Source organism: Dermochelys coriacea, chromosome 13 (assembly GCF_009764565.3).
Source record: "Dermochelys coriacea isolate rDerCor1 chromosome 13, rDerCor1.pri.v4, whole genome shotgun sequence".
Lineage (NCBI taxonomy): Eukaryota > Metazoa > Chordata > Testudines > Dermochelyidae > Dermochelys > Dermochelys coriacea.
In genome coordinates, this window is record NC_050080.1 from 23183730 (window position 1) to 23201827 (window position 18098).

The 18098-nt window shown below is 41.7% G+C and overlaps 1 protein-coding gene across 7 annotated transcripts in view; it reads right to left on the reverse strand.

Moving 5' to 3' along the window:
• The window catches only part of DHX35 (DEAH-box helicase 35), a 47461-nt gene extending 32186 nt beyond the window's left edge, over positions 1–15275 (reverse strand). For 3 of the 7 annotated variants that reach the window (XM_043495730.1, XM_043495727.1, XM_043495726.1), the window contains exons 1-6: positions 14999–15153; positions 12718–12851; positions 12215–12307; positions 8524–8601; positions 2434–2538; positions 656–717 (exon numbers count right to left, since the gene is read on the reverse strand). In XM_043495730.1, coding sequence (XP_043351665.1) covers positions 656–717; positions 2434–2538; positions 8524–8601; positions 12215–12307; positions 12718–12851; positions 14999–15038 — 512 coding nt within the window. In that variant the 5' untranslated portion in view covers positions 15039–15153. Of the gene's footprint in view, positions 1–655; positions 718–2433; positions 2539–8523; positions 8602–12214; positions 12308–12717; positions 12852–14998 lie in introns of all 7 variants that reach the window. The other 4 variants (XM_043495728.1, XM_043495731.1, XM_038369972.2 and 1 more) reach the window with 3 other exon arrangements.
• Between the last annotated feature and the right edge of the window lie 2823 nt (positions 15276–18098).

Here is an 18098-nt window from a genome sequence, read left to right on the forward strand (position 1 = left end):
CTGCCTTTCTACCTAGCCACAGAGACTTTTTCAAGTACATCCTCATTGTAAGGTAAATGTTTTCCCTTTCTACTATAAACCTCATTTTCCAGGGGGCTTATATCTTGACTCTGCTTAAACGTCTCTGGACTGAAACAAAATGCCCAAAATTGTACTTATGCCAAGTCTTTGTTTCATGCACTCCCCTGAACTTAGTGTAGCATATGTCACAGTACACAAACTTTCTCCCACAGTTGTGCTGCTGGTTCTTGACCTCTTGAAGCAGGCGCTAAGTGGTGCTGCCATGTATAGCGGTTCTGTGAGGCAGAGATTCAGATACGAGCAAGGGTGCATCCGTCCAATGGCTGCTTGTGACAGTAGTCAGAGGAGCGAAATGTTCAACTTTAAATGAAGAAAAGCAAACCCTACACTAGGCTAGGAAACACTGTTTTTTACTTGGTTACCTTAGAAACCTTCCATTGGTGGGGCGCTGTTTGCATATAAATTATTTCCTATAATTCCCTAATAAGGCTGACATTCAAATGCCAAGGTCGACTTCAGTCTTTGGGATGTTTATTAACTACCTTTTAGTCTGCAAAAATTCAGATATTTGCTATGGGTCTGCCAGTCATCAGCATGCATTAGTGAGGATCTGCTCCATGTAACATGTCTTTACCTGTATCTCGTTAATAGTGGGTCAGCCATCATCTCCCTCACCAGCATACCATCAGTCAGAAACTAAAATCAAACACCAAGAAAAATGAGTCATCTATAACCTACCTCTAGGAACAAGCTCAGCTGGATAGGATATTTATATTACCTGTTTGTAAGAAACTAACAAGTATTCCGGATTACAAAATTCCATTTATATTGCCTTTGACTCATTTTCTATGTGCCTTTCACTCTACGGTGTCAGCTACAGACATGTGCTTCTGAATGCTAGTACTGAAAAATAGTAAGAGTTACAAGTACGGGATTCTAAATCAATCCACGTATAAGCAGATTGAATTTCTTACACAAATTTGTATTTAATTTTTTAATAAGTTAGTTCTTGTGCAAAAACATGGACTGACAGCATTAAAGACAGCAATTCCTCATTCTGGCCTGCCATCATGCCTCAACCTGTTTTAAAGAAGGCCACATGTAGAGTGAAAAGGTTCTTCATTCTCTGTGTCCATACAGTCGTCGGCACCTCTAAGGAAACTTCTTAACAAGTGTCAGGTAGATCAGAACAGAAAACGGATGATGTTTTGTGATATGGACATTTTCCTCTTATTTGCTAATGAAACCACCATCTTTTCACAAAAACCTCTGAGCAGCAAGCAGATAATGATTTCTGGCTACTCAGGACTTAGAAACAAAACCTTTTCAGTTTACTCATGAGTTGGACATGACCCTGAGGTAGATATGAACTGATGACTGAGGCAAAAGGCTCCATATTTCTCCCCTTATCAATCCCATAAGCACCCAAGTACTAAAAAATATTTAAGAACTGTTTTGTAAATACACATCTTCCCACTGTGTTATATTGCTTTTTAAAATTACTTTGAATTATTCAAGCTTTTGACAATACTTTTAATAAAGATAAAGTATTAGATAAATCCTTTTCACTGTTATTATTCCATAGAAAATAAAGCAAACTCTCTTCTCCACATAGTACAAATAATTTCAATATTCCCCAATGTGATAACAGGACAAAGCTGTGAGGGGGGGGATACCAGAAAGCTACAGCTCACATGAAGTCACCTTCAGCTAGTTTGTTCATTCTCTCAATCTAATTTTATCTTTAAGTTGGCTAGGATAGCCTAGCTTCAATTCATTGCAGCCCTTCCTTTCCATTTTACTGTATCTCAGGTTACACTAGCACTGGAGCAATATCTGATCGTAACCACCTTGAAAAGTTCCTTTGGGTTTAGAGTGGGGGCAGCTGGTATTAGCAGATTTAAATAACCGTTTAAACATTTTAAACATATGCAAATGCACAAATAGTGTAGAATCAAGAACATTAAATAAGCTGACAAAGTCCTTAACAATGAGCAAAAAAATACAAAATTAAGAATGAAAATTCAAGTTATATCCCTAAAAAAAAATATATATATATACACACACACACACACACACATCTCCTTTCAACAAGCTAAACCACCATCCTGGAAATTAGGATTATAATAAAGTGATACACCACTTCCTTTATTAAAACATTAAAAATATTGAAGGCAGTGTGAATAATGATTGGGACAGGGAGCTGGGAGCCTGTTTCTCATTCTTCTACTGACCCACTGTATCACTCTGTGCAATTCACCATTCTGTGCCTCAGTTTCACCATACACAAAATGGGTATAGTACTATCTATCCCACTCATTGGGTGTTACAAAGCTTAATTAATGCTCACAAACGTGCTTTAAGAGCTTCAGCTAACCATTTCAGGATACCAGCACTCTGCTTAAGTTTCACCTTAATTCTTGTAGCCTGTGGCTCCGTGCAGTCATCAAATCGAATACAATATCCAACTTCGTGACCCAGCACTGCGCCCCTTTCTTCAGCCACTCGGCCTGCAACCTAAGAGAAGAGAGGTCTTTCAGTGCAACAGAGACAGTACAATGGAGATGGTTTACAACATATTTCCTTTTCATATCCTTGTTTGGGAGTCGGGGAGGGGGGTTTGTCAGGAAATGTGGAGTGTGAAAATAATGTTGTTTGCATTGATTCCACTGGACTCAAGTTCTATTCTGTATAGCAATATGTCCTGAACTAACATTCTGTAGTTACTTTAAAAAAAAACACATTAGGATTAATTAAATTAAAAAAAAAAAAACAGAACATTTCAATTTTTCCAAAATAAATTATTAGAACACCAGATGAAAAAAAAACAGGATATGGTCACTTTACTTGTAGATAATAGTGAAACCAACAACGAACAGATCAGTTTCACTCAGGTTTTGTTTGAGAAAGCTATGGAGCTATCTTCTGTGATGGAGAACTCAAACGGAAAACATGGGAAAGAGACTGCCCCTCAAAACAGACAGAAAGCTCAGGGAAGGACAGAGTAACAAACACACACAGCTGGCTGCCAAATCTTGGAGGCAGAGGCTTCCTGAACCACCTTGCAGCAGAAATCCCTCCTTTACCTGTAAGGGGTTAAGAAGCTCAAATAACCTGGTTGGCACCTGACCAAAAGGACCAATAAGGAAAGAAGATACTTTCAAATCTGGGGTGGGGGAGGTTTTGTTTGTGCTCTCTTTGTTGTGCTCTCTTGGGACAGAGAGAGGGACCAGGTAGGGAAAAACCCTCTCCTAAAACCCTACCTAAAATAAGCATCTAAGATTACAAAAATTGTAAGTAAAGCAAGGAAATGTGTTAGATTATCTTTTGTTTTAACTTTTGAATTTTCTTGCAGAAACTTAACTACTCTACCCTCAGGCAGAGAAAAAAAACCTCCAGCTCCTCAGCTTTTTTTTTTAAAAAGCGTCCTTTAAAAAAAGAAAAAAAATCCTCCCTGGTTTTCATGCCTAAAAGAAAAAAAAAAAAAAAGTCCTTTTAATATCCTGAGGTCTGTGCTTCTGGTTCAAAATGATCCCACCGTGTTACCACCATGTCAGGGTTCCCTCCCCACTCTGAACTCTGGAGTACAGATGTGGGGACCCGCATAAAAGACTCCTTAAGTTTATTTCTACCAGCTTAGGTTAAAACTTCCCCCAGGCACAAATCCTTTCTTTGTCCTTGGATGGTATTGCTGCCACCACCAAGTGATTTAGAAAAACATCCAAGGGAAAAGGCAACTTGGAGGTAAAAGAAGCACCTCTGTAAAATCAGGATGGAAGGTAATTTTACAGGGTAATAAAAAGATTTTAAAACACAGAGGATTCCCCTCTTGGCTCAACTTCAGAATTCCAAAGACAGGAATAAACCTCCCTCTTAGCTTAGGGAAAATTCACAAGCTAAAACAATAGATAATCTAACGCATTTCCCTGTTTTACTTACAATTTTTGTAATCTTAGATGCTTATTTCAGGTAGGGTTTTAGAAGAGGTTTTTTTCCCTAATCAAAACACAATCTTTCTCTGGTAATTCTGAGATTACAGCTTTCACTACCAAATTCAAAATAAAGACACTAAAGAATGGAAGGAAACAACCTCCATTAACCAAAGAAAACATGCTTGAATATTTGAAACTGAATTTTTAAAAGTTATTTCAATAGAGTGTGCATGAATCCAAGTCAGGTGGCCATGAAACAGGAACAAGTTATCACTTGCAAAATCATATGCACATGGACAGCATCTTTACCATCTTTTTTCTGCAAGGACAAATATTTTATGTTTGCAAACATGCTGAGTCAATTTACAGCAATCATGTCCAGTGCAAACATTTATAACCTCTGAAATATCAGCTTTAGCTGAATTTCCTATTGGGGTAAATGGAAAGAGATCTGTAATTTATTGTTTGTGGCAACATTCATGGCTACTCAACTAGTCTCTCTTTTCTCCACATGATCAACACTGGTAAATATGGACATGAGGTTTGTCAATATTTTTTCATGCTTTCAGTCAATGTTTTCCAGTAATAATTATTATAAAAGTCTTCACACATTTAATGGGTACTTCCAATTTATACCATATTTATAACATGCCAATTTCAGAAAAATTCATGGCGGTTGCCTGCAATCTTGAGAGAGACAGAGAGAGAGAGAGAGAGAGCGCACATGCGCGAGCATGTGCACACATAAGCGTGTTTATGTATGTAGGGAAGGTGGGCAGGTCCTGCTGTAAAACTACTATTGTAATCAATGGGTGATCTAAATTGGCCCAAAAACCAAGGGAAGGACTGGAGCGCTTATTTCTGATATCTAATCTTCTATTGATGAAGATTTAAGACATTCATGTAAGGTTCAAACTTAAAACGTCCCATCTATCTTGCAATGTGCAGATATTTAGTAACAAACACGAGATGTGCAGTTTAAAACCTGCATTTTTCAACATTTAAGGCTCAGTCTTGAGGGTGTTTCACCCAGTGTAACTAAGAACAAAATTTCTGCCATAGTCTTTAGCAAGTTGCTTGGAGAAACCCTAACTGTTGTGTTTAATAAAGAAGATGGAAGACAGCTATGATGACATAAGAAAATTAGCCTGCTACAAAAAGCAAAAATAAAGTTAATAGAAACTATCACAATTGTAAGTTGACTTAAGACCCAAATTATGTCTTTGTGCAGGCTTGAACCTTTCCTTTCATCAAGAGGAAAAAGAAAAAAGTTGACAGAATGCCAGAGATTGATTTACACCAAAATAGACAAGAATATTACCCTTCTGCTCCGAGTTCTCTTTCAGGCACCGAAATGTTAACAAAAATTCATTGCAGATACATTTGGGGGGAGAAGAATTGTATCTAGTAAAACCCTCAAAGGCTGAAATATTTTAAGTTATTTCAGTGCTCATGAAAGATGTCAGAGTAATCACTCCAGAAAATGAGGCACACATTTGTAAACAGTTTAGACGCATGCCTAATTTGTGCATACAGTTGCTGAAAATTCTTTCTTAAATCTAGAAATCATGTACTCAATTTGTTTAAAAAGGGATATGATCAACTTAAAAATCATACTTTGTAAGCCAAATTTCTCTACCTAAAAAACTGAAATTAATTTAAAAATCCAATTTACTTATTTATACACTTTTTGCATTTCTCTCAGGTTGGACAATGAAAAAAAATCATTTCTATGCAATTCACTTTTTGTTTACGCTCAGTTTCACCTGCATGTCCTTAGCGCTGTAATATTTGTGTTTCAAACATTGCAAGGGAATGTTAAATTAAAAATAGCTTGCATTGGAATTTTACATAAACTCTCAATACATTTCTATTGGCCTTATATTTTATAAAAGCTTTTAAAATAAAATCTTTAAATTAGAACTGAGGCACCTTTGTGCTACGTATTGTACACACACCTAGAAACAAACAATCCCTACCCAAGAGAACTTGCAGTCTAAGCTCCCTGTCTGAAAACTGAGAGTATGCAGGCAGACTGCTGTGCCCTCACATGTCCATACGGGCACAGCAGCCTGCTGCACATCATCAATTGCAGGATCAGAGGCCAACAATACAAGTGACACAAAATGGAAGGCAAGCAAATATGTTTAGTATTATAATTAAATAAATCATCAATTATTCCTATCTGTCCCTCAACTGACCCACCACTGACTGATTTCTTATGACAATGTTGCTTTAAAAAAAAATAATCTGAGTATAGAATCTTCAACCCACTGGACAGATAGAGAACGGGCAGAAGTAATTCAAGCTAACCCACTACTGTTTTGCCAATGTGACACAACTGAGAGGACTATTAGTAAGTAAGGGGAAAGGTTAGCTCTGTCATCATGGTCTTTCCAATATTGGTCTCTCTTCTGAGACTGTGTATCAACTAGTTTTGATGGCGGTTCTGTGATAGTGACACACAGGAACTGAACTGACTAAATATTTCTCATGTGTCACTGAATGACTATCAGACGGCAATGACTATGGGACACTACCAACTTGAGCCAGTTTTGAACCAACAGCCTAGGGATGAAAGCTCAAATCTTGATTAATCAGATCCTATTCTACATTAATGGTTTTCTGAACCCAGAGATTTGCTGTCTAACACCTACTTTTCATGAAAAACTAAACAATGTGCATTTTAATCCTATTAATTTGGTCAAAACTACATTGTTTTTAACAGTCATTTGAATTACACTCTTTACGTTGTTTTGACAGGCTTTAAAAATAATCTCCACATGTGTACATTTGTCTCTGCCCTGCACATAAAAATGCATTTTTCTCAATGGCCCATTTTCTCTATTATTCTCTCTTCCATGAATTCCTTCATGAACCCATTATTTCGGCTGGGATCTTTTCAGCTCCCTTCCTCTCTCAAACCAAGCATTTAAGCAGATAACCAGGGCTGACAATGCAAAGCTAATTCAAATGGAAGTCCTAAAGTTTCTAAATTATTTCCCCTTTATAGTTCTGCAACTTCCTCTTTTCCCTCTGGCAATGTCTATACTCTAGTGAGGAGAGCAGATGAACAGTCTTCTTTAAAAAAAAATTTGTTTCAATTAGTCAAATTAATAAATAACACCAGTCCTGCCTCCGAGCCCCCTCAAATGGCCAAGCAATCAGGAGAAATTTCAAGGGTGTTCCCAGGTTGAGACCCCATTGTGGCAATACGCTAAAGTATAATCAAGCAATCGCAGTCTCTGAGGCTTAAGAGGAAAGGGGGTAAAAGCAGAGGTACCATTGAGAACACAGGACTATAATTTAACATTAATCTTTACAATATACAAAGTCTGTCAAGTACAGAATTACACAGTCAGTTAGGCATATTAGATGAGGGTTGGGAGAGAAAAGATGAAGGTGAGAATCTCTCTTTTAGAAGCACTAGACTCAGGTCACTGTGGAGGCAGGATGCTGGACTAGATAGATAAATGATCTAATACAGTATGAAAAGGCAACAGGAATCCATCAAGCATTTATTTTTCTAAGATAGCACATTACCATAGATACAGGTTGACAGGTGGCACATACAATGTAACAAAGAAATTAGGACAGGATATAGACTAGCAAGGAGGTCTGTGTATGAAATGGCCAGAAGCTACAAAACACAGAAGAAAACGATTGTTGCTGAGGGGAGAATGCTGCAGTGGACAGAAACGCAATGTCTGGCAGCAGTTAAGAAAAGAACAAGGGGCATATCAGAAGAAAAGAGCACAACTCAGTGGAAATGATCATGGAAGCATTATTAAAGACAGGAAGAGCCCATATTGAGTAATGGGGACCTTGCTACAGGAAGGATATTGAATGAAATGACACGAAAAAGAGCAACAAAACAAAACGTCCCATATGTTGAGATTTTGTGAAAATTAGGTTTATAGTCATTAGAAAAGAGGACCTCAGGAAGGGAACATGACTGAGGTACATACAATTCTATGTGGTACGGAGAAAGGGGATGCTACAAAACTAGCAGCGAGGGCAACCATTTCATACAAGAGAGAATGAAAGAATCCAAGACAGAGAAGTCATTAAAGGATCAAAAAGGCTAATAATGTTAGGAACCATTAGGAAAGGGACAGATAATAAGACAGAAAATATCATAATGCCACTGTATAAACCCACAGTATGTCCACATCTTGAATACTGTACCCAGTTCTGGTCACCCCATCTCAAAAAGGATACAGCGGAACTGGAAAAAGTACAGAGAAGGGCAACAGAAGTTGATCCAATAAAAGATATTACCTCACCCACCTTGTCTCTCTACTAGTTTAGTGATGCAGACAAATGGAAACTAACGTTCAGTTATATAACCTGATACAAATTGAATCAATACATCCATTAAAAGGAAATTGCTATTAAATTACCCTGAACCAATGTGTGGATTAGTAAAAATTTTCTGTGGTAGGGCCAGATCTGATACTGTATTTAGAACTTTTGTAAATTCTGCTTATGGAGAAATCAGTAGAAGAATCATTTAAACTTGAAGCTGCAACAAGGTTAATTTTTACAGCAAAAAAAGAAAGGAACTCACTGAAACAGCAGCAACCCTGCGAGGCTGTGTCACTCCAACTACTCTCCCTTCAGCTGTCCAGCCAGCTTCTGCTAGATACTGCAAACAAACATTGAAGACAGGGAATGAATTTGTCATACATGACACAATGTATCCAGCAGTTAAAGCATTGTACTGGATATCAGGGCTTCTAAGATTTATTCCTGGTTCTGACATTGACTCTCTGTGACACCGCAGGTAAAACACAAAGATTTTGTGCATTAGTTGACCCCTCTATAAAATAGGTATACTACTACTACCCCTACCTCACAGGTACATTAGCATTTAGAAAGCATTTTAAGATATTCAGATGAGAGAAGATTCACAGCTGTAAAGTATTTCTTCTTATTGATTCCTTTCCTGCCCCTCTCATTTAGTAGTCCTGTCTCAGGAAAAATGTCTGAATAGCATTAGCAAGTATTCATGCTGAAGCAGTTAATATACTTCACTAGTTTTGTAGCTATGTAGTCTGGCAAGAAGAGCTAATTTTATATATTTAGCAAATATCAATTTTTTTTAATAATACTCATCACAAAAAAAAAGCCACTAAGTTTCTGAAACTGTTGTACTTCGGATGTGTTGCACATGTCTATTCCATGTTAGGTGTGTGTGCGCGCCTCGGGCACAGTTGCCGGAAAATTTTCCCTCAGTGGTACCCATTGGGTCGGCTCTAGCACCCTCTAGTGCCACATGCTCATGGCGCCAGTATAACGGAACCGGCCAACCCTGCATCCCCTCAGATGTTCTGTCAAAAGTTTTTAGAGTCCCCCCCCAAGTATCTGGGTGGGGCGGGTACAGATGCTGAGGTGTATGGGGGCAGCTGCCTGTGCCTAAAACTCCTGCTTTGTTTCTTTTGCAGGTGGTGGAGGGATGGTGGAGCATAGAAATAGGCGCTCTGCTGAGGCCTGAAATGCTTCCTAGAAGGCACTAGGGTGTAAGGCCGAGGGACTTGAGGGTAGCTCTGGAGTCCTTCAGTCCATGGAGCTTTGCATCTGTCTGCCCTGAGAAGAGTGAGGTCCTTTCAAACGGAAGGTCCAGGAGAGACTGCTGGACCTCCCAATGGTAGGCCTGAGGACTGCAGCCAAGAACAGCTGCACACAGCCACAATTGAGGCCATGGATCTAGCTACCAAATCTGCTGTGTCCACGGCAGCCTGCAGAGAGGCCCTGGCTATCGACTTCCATTCTTCCACCAGTGCAGAGAAGTGCTGCCTAGACTCCTGGGGAAGCAAGTCTCTGAACTTTGACATGGAGTCCCAGACATTAAAATTGTATCTCCCTAATAACGCCTGTTAGTTGGATATGCAGAGCTTTAAAACTGTAGAATAAACTTTTCTACCAAATAGGTCTCCGAGTCCTTCGCCTTAGGGCATGCAGCCCCTGTCTACCACAAGGCTTTAATTGGTCACATGATGGCCTAATTGAGAGGCAGCCACTTTAGACAGCCACAGCGCAGCCAAGAATGTTGACAAGGCTGTGGATGGAGTCTATGACTACCTCCACATGCAGCCCTAAGTTCAAGACCACCTCTTGATCAGCTCCAGATGAGCTTTGAAGTTGTCTGAGTGGGGGGTGACATGCCCGCCTCTGACACTGCCTTGTCCAGGGAGGAGGAGGAAGCCTGCACTGGCAAGGGGCCCTCCTCTTCTCCTTCTGCATCGACCGTGTCCCGCAAGTCTAGGTCCTATGGATTGGTACCAGGATCAGAGTCCAGGTCGGGTGCTGTGCGATGGGATGGAAGAGCCCTTCTCTCTGAGGCCACCGAATATAAGCATCTGGAAAGTGCCCCTGACATCAGGAGAAAACGCCAAAGGTTCCAAAATGGCCATTGCATCGACACAGGCCAGTGCCCACTGGGCCAAGCACTTGGAGGTACCCCTGCGCCCAACAGCGACCCATCTGCTGGGTATCCGACCCCACTTCCAACTCAGACGATGAGCCTTCCTCCGGGGACCATAGCGGTGCAGTACTCATCAGTTCCAGAGACCAGTGCTGAGGCGGGGAGGCCTGCATCAAGGATAGCAGGGACAGTTTCCCCTTAGATGGTACCAAGGGGTCAGGTACCGAGCGGCTGTTTGAGATGACATGCTCCCTTCTGTCCACCTACACCGGCGCTTGCACTGCCGTCAACGGCAGTACCAATAACACAAGCAAGTATCTGCCTGCCATGAATGCTTCCAGTGTGGCCAACACCACGATCACGCCAGAGCCTTGCTGTCCCTCTGGCACCGGCTTATCCGGTACTGGACTCAACAGACTGCAAACAGGATGGAATCAATGGTATCACGCATGGAGAGGAGGCATGGCAGTGACCTGACTCAGGTTGCACTACACTGCGCTCCCCATGTTTGGCCTTTTTCTGAGTCGGGGAATGCCCCCTCTTGGCCAGCTGCTTCTTATGTTTCTTTCTCGGCACCAGGGACGGGGAATGGTACCGAGAGTCCCTCATGGTGGAAGGAGCACTCTGCACCGACGCTGAAATACTCAGTGTCGAGTCTGACTGGCTTGGCTCCGAAGAGGGTCTGAGTGCCTCTTCCATCAATAGGAATTTCAATCTGGCCTCCTGGTTCTTCTTCGTACAAGGACTGAAATCCCGGCAATTATGACAATGGCCCTGGACATGAGCCTCACCCAAGCACTTTAAGCAATTGACATGCAGGTCGCTCAAAGGCATAGGCTTGGTGCAGGGCTTGAAGCCTGGTGACTGAGGCATGCCTTGGCACCAGGGGCAGATGAAAATCCACTAACAAGCAAGAAGCTCCAACTAAACGATGTACAAAAGCTATTTACAGTCCAAACAAAAAAATAAATAAGTAGTGAAGAAAGAAACAGGGGAAATGGATGAAAAATGAAGACCACTGAGTACAGCTTGCTGTAGCAAGAAGAGCAGTTCCAGCAACCATCACAGGTGGTAAGAAAGAACTGAGGGGGGTGTGGGGTTGGCCGTTCCCTTTATACCTCCACCATGAGCACGCAGCACCAGAGCGTGCTAGAGCTGACCTGACAGGCACCACTGACAGAAAAATTTCCACATACTGTACTCGAGGCATGCACACACCTAATGTGGAATGGACATGTGCAAGCACTCGAAGACAACCAATATTTTAATGGAATATGAAAAGGTGCCACACAAATATGCAATATGTTTCTCCCATCATGTTACAATTTTCTGGCAATGAAGCACAGGAAATAAAGATGGTCACTGTTTGAACAAAGAATTAGAAAAATCCTGATTGAAATTTTTTCTTTTCTTTTTTTAAAAACAAAAACAAAAACAAAAACAAAAAACACACTTTACAAATGGTGATGAATTTAAAAGAATTCTGAAGGAGTAATAATTTTAAGAAAAGTTGACCTCCTAGTTGAGGAGCTTTTTGCAGTGGGAATTGTGGAGCCAAGTTTGATTTTTGAGTATGGTCCTTTGTTACGTAGGCCAATATGTTATGTGGCAGAAGGATTTTATGCTGTTGCAATGCCAGAACCTATTGGCTGATAGCAAGAGAGAGACAAGGTGTAAGGCTTTCTCATACCTCTCATACATTGCAATATCAGGACTGGGCCTAAGGTATCACCCTTGCCCCATAAGGTCTCTACACTGCTCCCAAGAGTTGGCTGTCATCGTATGCAAGATCTCTTGGAAGAATACAATTTTGCTACATCACATGCACACTCACTTGTGGAATCTGAGTAGTTTTTCCACATCCTGTTTCTCCAACAATCACCAGCGTCTGATAGTTCTCCACCAGATAAAGGATGTGGTTTCTAAGCTGGAAGGGCGGAACATATTCAAGTTAGGAGAACAAATCTGTACAACAGAATTTTCAATACATTTCTGCAAAGAGCAATGCACATATACACATACACTCAGTATAAGGTATGAATTATGTGTAGAGCTTGATGTCAGACAGCTAAACAATTCATTAAAATCCATCAATGCAGTGCACAACATATAATATTTGAACATAAGTCCACATAAAGATTGTAATAAAAAAGAGCAGATTCACTTTTGCCAACATCTATAAAACACAAAGAATAAAGTTCATCAAATATCAGAATGGTGGCTTCCATTACATCACTTTCATGTTGTAAAGTGATTTTTAAGAGAGAGGATCAAAAACAATTTATAAAAGAAACACAGCAGGCATGAGATTCAGCATATCAAAAAGTTCTTTCATACCTTAAACACTGGTAACTTTTGTCTCTGTTGTTCAATTGAAAGAGATGCATAGGGATTATAGATGACAGAAACACCAGTACTTTCAGCAGCACTCTGCCTCTCTTCTGTGATGCTGACACCAGGACCTTCCGTGCCTACATGACATGAGACAATTTTAATAGGAGGATGACAGAAATTTGCATGGCATATCTCAATCTAGCTCAGACAAATAAGTTCTTTAGGAAAAGGAACTCTGCCTTCTAATATGTGCTGTTAAGCATCTCTAACATAATAATCATAAACATATGTAGTTAATGCTTAATAAACAGGAACTTGTTCCAAATTAAATATAAATGTCCATTTTTTAAAGTCTCCTAACATGGCACAATATATCTATCTCTCTCAAAGAAAATTATAAAAACTTCTATGAAACATTTCATGAGAAATGTACAAAAGCATTAACTTTTGGCACCTCTCTTTTTCCTTTTCTTTCACTTAAAAGAAAGGTTTTTGACATACTGTATTTCTCACTGTTTTTCCCAGGAATGCCTCTAGTCATTTAAAACCAGCAACAGGAAATAAGAATCAATTTCATCAACACACAATACTAGAATAAGTTTTCCAATGGAACCTTTTTGATTGAGATTAATTCTAAGGTGTACTTTTAACCCTACTTGCTTATGAGCCATGCCACTCACTAAATTGAGCTCACAAATCTATTTACTCTCAGTACATGTAATTGGGAAAGTCATGACAGCAGGAAATGCTCAATCATGGGGGGGATTTTCTCATTAAGGTAATGCATCTTCTGCAGTTTTCTCCTCCGCTATTCAGTTGAGATGTCTCATTTTGTAGGATCTGTGTTGCACATTATTGGCCATGTCCACAGAAGGATTTAAACGATATTTGCTCAGTCCTGCTTTAAAACAGGCAGGTCCCATCCACATTCAACAAACAAACTCTTTACATTTTGTATTAACATAGACCAGTTCAAAGAAGGGTTAAAAATGGTTCCAATAAGAATGTAATCCCCATTGTAGACATAGCTTTAAACATCAGTATCATATAACATTTGGATTCCGACAGAAAGATAGGGAATAATTCCTCTCATCACCCATATGCTTTCTGGTACCACACTCCTGGACATACCCGACAGATAATTTATTTAAATCAGGTAACTAATTCAACTTGCCAAGGCTCATCCAGACTTCCTCATTTTTAGATTAATTTTACAGCAATGTATACATTTCTCATTAATCTTCAGTGTATGGACTGCATATTCCCATGCGTTTGTACAGTGACCATGCTACAGGGGACTTGGGACACACAGGAGATTTCAGTACATCCCAGGAAACTGACTACTTGAATTCAAAATGTTTCTGCCTCTCTCTCCCCCACTCTACTATCAATCAATATAAATTCTGGCTCTTCCATGAACTGATTGCTGCTTCGGGCAAGTGCATTACTGGAGCCTCTGGGTGATAGTAAGTTGTTTTCAGCTCGTCACAGAAAACATGGAGCATAAGATAGTATAATTCTTTCAGGAACAGTTTTGTGTTTCAGTTATTATAAAAGCAAAGCAGAGAGCAAATCTAGAGGAGCTGCAGCTCTGCTATAGTTAAGGTTGGGAATCCCTTGCTTACAAGATGACTAATTCTATTTTATTTTAGAGGTATACATGAATTTAGTGCTGGTGAAAGATGCCTGTTTGAGATTCCCTGAACACCCACTACCCTATTTATCCACAGGGGAGTTTCAACCCATGCAGCAGGAGCACGAGCACAAGCACAAGCTTCCCGCCCCCTCAATGCACCCGTGCCGATGTGCCTTTACCCTGCAGCCCAGGGCCCACCCTCAGCTGCACGAGCAGAGCTCAGACTCCGTGACCCATCCACCCTCAGCATCTCTGCTGACCGGGGCCAGGCAGTAGCAGGGAGAACGGCAGCTCCGATGCTGGGGGCGCCCGGACTGTAACCCTGCCAGGTCAAGGGGAACTTAAATGCCCCCCTCAGACTCTGCGGGAGGGAGGGAGGGAGGGGGGGGGAGAATCACAGACCATTAAATCACCAGTTCCTGGTCACTGTGGTGGGGAAGGGTAAGAAACGACCAGCTTTGCCCCCAGCCCCGCCCCGGGCAGCGCCATGAGGGGATGGGACGAGGGGAGGCACAGGAGGCTCCTGCCCGGCGGCGCGGCGCGGCGCGGCCCCGGCGAAGGGAAGCAGAGGGGACTAGCACCAGCCGTGCCAATCCCCGGCCTTGCTCCCCAGTAGCCTCCTCCCTCCAGGGCCCGTTCGCCCCTCACCCGGTTTCCAAAACTTCATCGGTCCTACGGGCGCCGCCATCTTGAGGTGAAAGGTCAAAACGGAAGTGACGCCCCCGCCCACAGCGAGGGGCGGGGCTGTGCGTCACGTGACACGCTGTGCGATTGGCCGGCCGTTGCTATGGCGTCGGTCCCTTCCCAGGCAGCTCCCTCCTCCGCCAGAGGAAGCGCCCAGAGGCTAGGGTGATGGGCGCCCGGGGAGGAGCCTAGCTAGAAGGCCCCGCCCCTCAGGGGCGGCAGGAGCAGAGGGAGCGCGGACTCCTTGGGGCTTTGTGCCTTGATCTTTATTAGCGGGGCGTGGAAGGACTTCCATGGGTAAATGCGGTAAGTGGTGATTTCACCATCCCCAGACCTGGGAGAAAATACTTCAAGCAATAATGACGGAAATCTACAGCTGGGCCAAGTCAGGAAAATGCTGCTTGGGAATATGGTTAGATCAGCGACAGACCTCCTGGTACAGGAGCCGAATTAGCAATCAGTAGTACCCAAAAGAGCCATAGTAGTGTGAATTCATTATTTTTATATATATATTCTCACAGCAAAGTGACTGACCAAGCATTATTATTTTTATCAACTACAATTGGTTAATAACATACTAAAAGCAGCCTGACTGGTTAATAACTTAGATTGGTTAACAATTAAATCACACTGTGTTTTAATGTGTGCTGCAAAGAGCCATGTCTGGAGATACATTAAAGACCCACTAGCAGCTCCTGAGCCTCAATTTGAGTATCCCTGTGTTTGACTGAAGGAAATTCGCCTGATAGATTTTGATGTGTGATGTTGGCTATTTGTGTAACAGTTATGAAGCTTTAACTTTTTGCATCTCAGTGCCAACTGCCATTAAATAATTATTGTCTGGCCTCCCCACCCCCAATAATTTCCCATAACTGTGAAAATTTAAAGCAATAAAAGAAAAAAGCTTTAAAGTAAACATTGATATTAGCCATCTCTCTCTCTCTCTCTCTAATCTAAATCAATTTCAAGCCTATTAATAAGTGGGGGCACAGAGGACAATGCTGTATTCAGAGACCCCATGACAAAATATTCCCATACTGCCAGTTCCCCAGTGCTGAGCCCCCAGAAAATCATGTATGGTTTAAAAAAATCATTACATTTTAAACAGATGCTATGTCCTGGATTCTGTTTATTTGCCTGCTGATTTCTCAGATCTAGACTAGGTCTGCACTACAGAGTTTTGCTTTCACATCTATATCAGGTACGGGGTGTGATCTCTGACCAACATAGCTGTGCCAGCAATAACATCTAGGGTAGACAAAATTATTTTGGCAAAATTGTGCTTTTGATAGTATAGTTTATTTCAGAGGGAGGGGCTGAAAGGGACTATCCATGCAAAAGTGCAGATTTGCCAGTATATACTGAGTCCACACGAGGAGTGCTTTACAGGTATGCTATAACAGTAGAGCTATATCAACAAATCCCTCTAGTTCAGATGCAGTTTATACAGGTCTTTTGCCGGTATAACTTAAACCAAAACAAAGCTATGCCAGCAAAAGAACATTTTTGCCAGTACAATTGCATCAACATTAGGGCTTTTGCCAGCATAGCTATGTCGGTTAGCACTGTGATTCTTTTCACACTCCTAACCAACAGTTATGCTAGTAAGACTTTCTCGTATAGACCAGATCCAAGTGTAGATCTGACTGTAGTCTAGACTAGAAAAGGGTTGCATGTGTTTTTATACCAGTATAGCTACACTGGCAAAGCCGCCTAGTGTAGGCATGGTTTTTTATACTTGCAAAAGAGTTTTTTTGCTAGTATAGCTTGTACTGATTCCCGCAGCAAAACAAGTTACGCTAGGGCTTTTGCAGGTATAAAAATGTCATAAAAATCAGCCCTCCACCCCCCACCTGGTATTACTATATTGGCAAAAGTTTTATGTATATCTCTGGCCTGAGCCTTTAGGGTGCACTTCGATAATGTTTTCAAGATTTCCTCTATAACCAGGTGAGCTAGAAACATTCATTAAGAAAAAAATAAATCTCATATTCACACCTAAGAATTTGCTCCTAGGAGCTGGAGCTTTAAGAAAAATACCATGCATCATGACACTCATAACTAGAGAGTTGCACACTTTGTTATTTCCCTAGGCTGAGCACTTTGCGCACACTCGAGGGTCCTTGCATTTCTCTCTTCCCAGCCACAAGTTCTGTGTGTGCCATCCTCCCCTCCCCCTCTGTTGTAGAGACTCTCTTCAACCCCTTTATCCCTTCCCTCATGCCAGAGTCTCTATGTTCCCCTTCACTTCAAGCCAGGGTCTCTGTCTGTCCCCCGTTCTTCCTCCCACACCAGCAGCTCTGTATACTCATAGTTCCCCTAGCCCCTAGGCATGGGGCACTGTTTCTGCCTTCTCCCCATTCCCCCTCCCTCACCATGGCAAGGGCTTAGTGTGCCTCCCTATTCCCCATCCCTCCTATGCAGGATCTCTGTATACCATCCATGCCAAGGGCTGTGTGTTCCACATCCCATATCCAGGTTCCTCATTCTTCCTCCTCCTGCTAGTGATTCTGTATCCCTCATTCCCCCTTCCCTTGCGGTTCCATGGGCCCCCATCCCAGGAGCCCCTGCCCATGCCAAGGACAGTGTATGTACGCCCCAGACCCCCACCTCTAACCCATTTTTTTTCTTTCTCTCTGGGAGATAAGTAATTCAGGGGGTCAATATATTTAAACTGTACTAGGAACAGCAGCAGAGCTGAGATTGGGGTATTGCTATGCTGGAAGGCTGGCTTCAGCTGGTTATTTGATCTATAGACACAGTCGGTGGTTGAAGTTGCTTAGTCTGCTAACCAGATGCCAGAGGATCTGTGCACCCCCTTTTTCTTCCTGCTGTTTTTTTTTTTTTATTTTCATCCAAAGCAATAGGGTTCTGCCCACTGATACCTGCAACAGTCCCTGAAATTTTGGAGTTGATTGAAATGCAATATTCAAAAGTTATTGCATTGCGGACAAGCATAGAAAATGCCACCGCACTGAGTGCAAGATTTCATTTCACCTGGCCAACTAGGAAAAGAGACTGAGTTCAGGTTCACCTTAGCTACCACATGTTAGCTAAGCCCTAC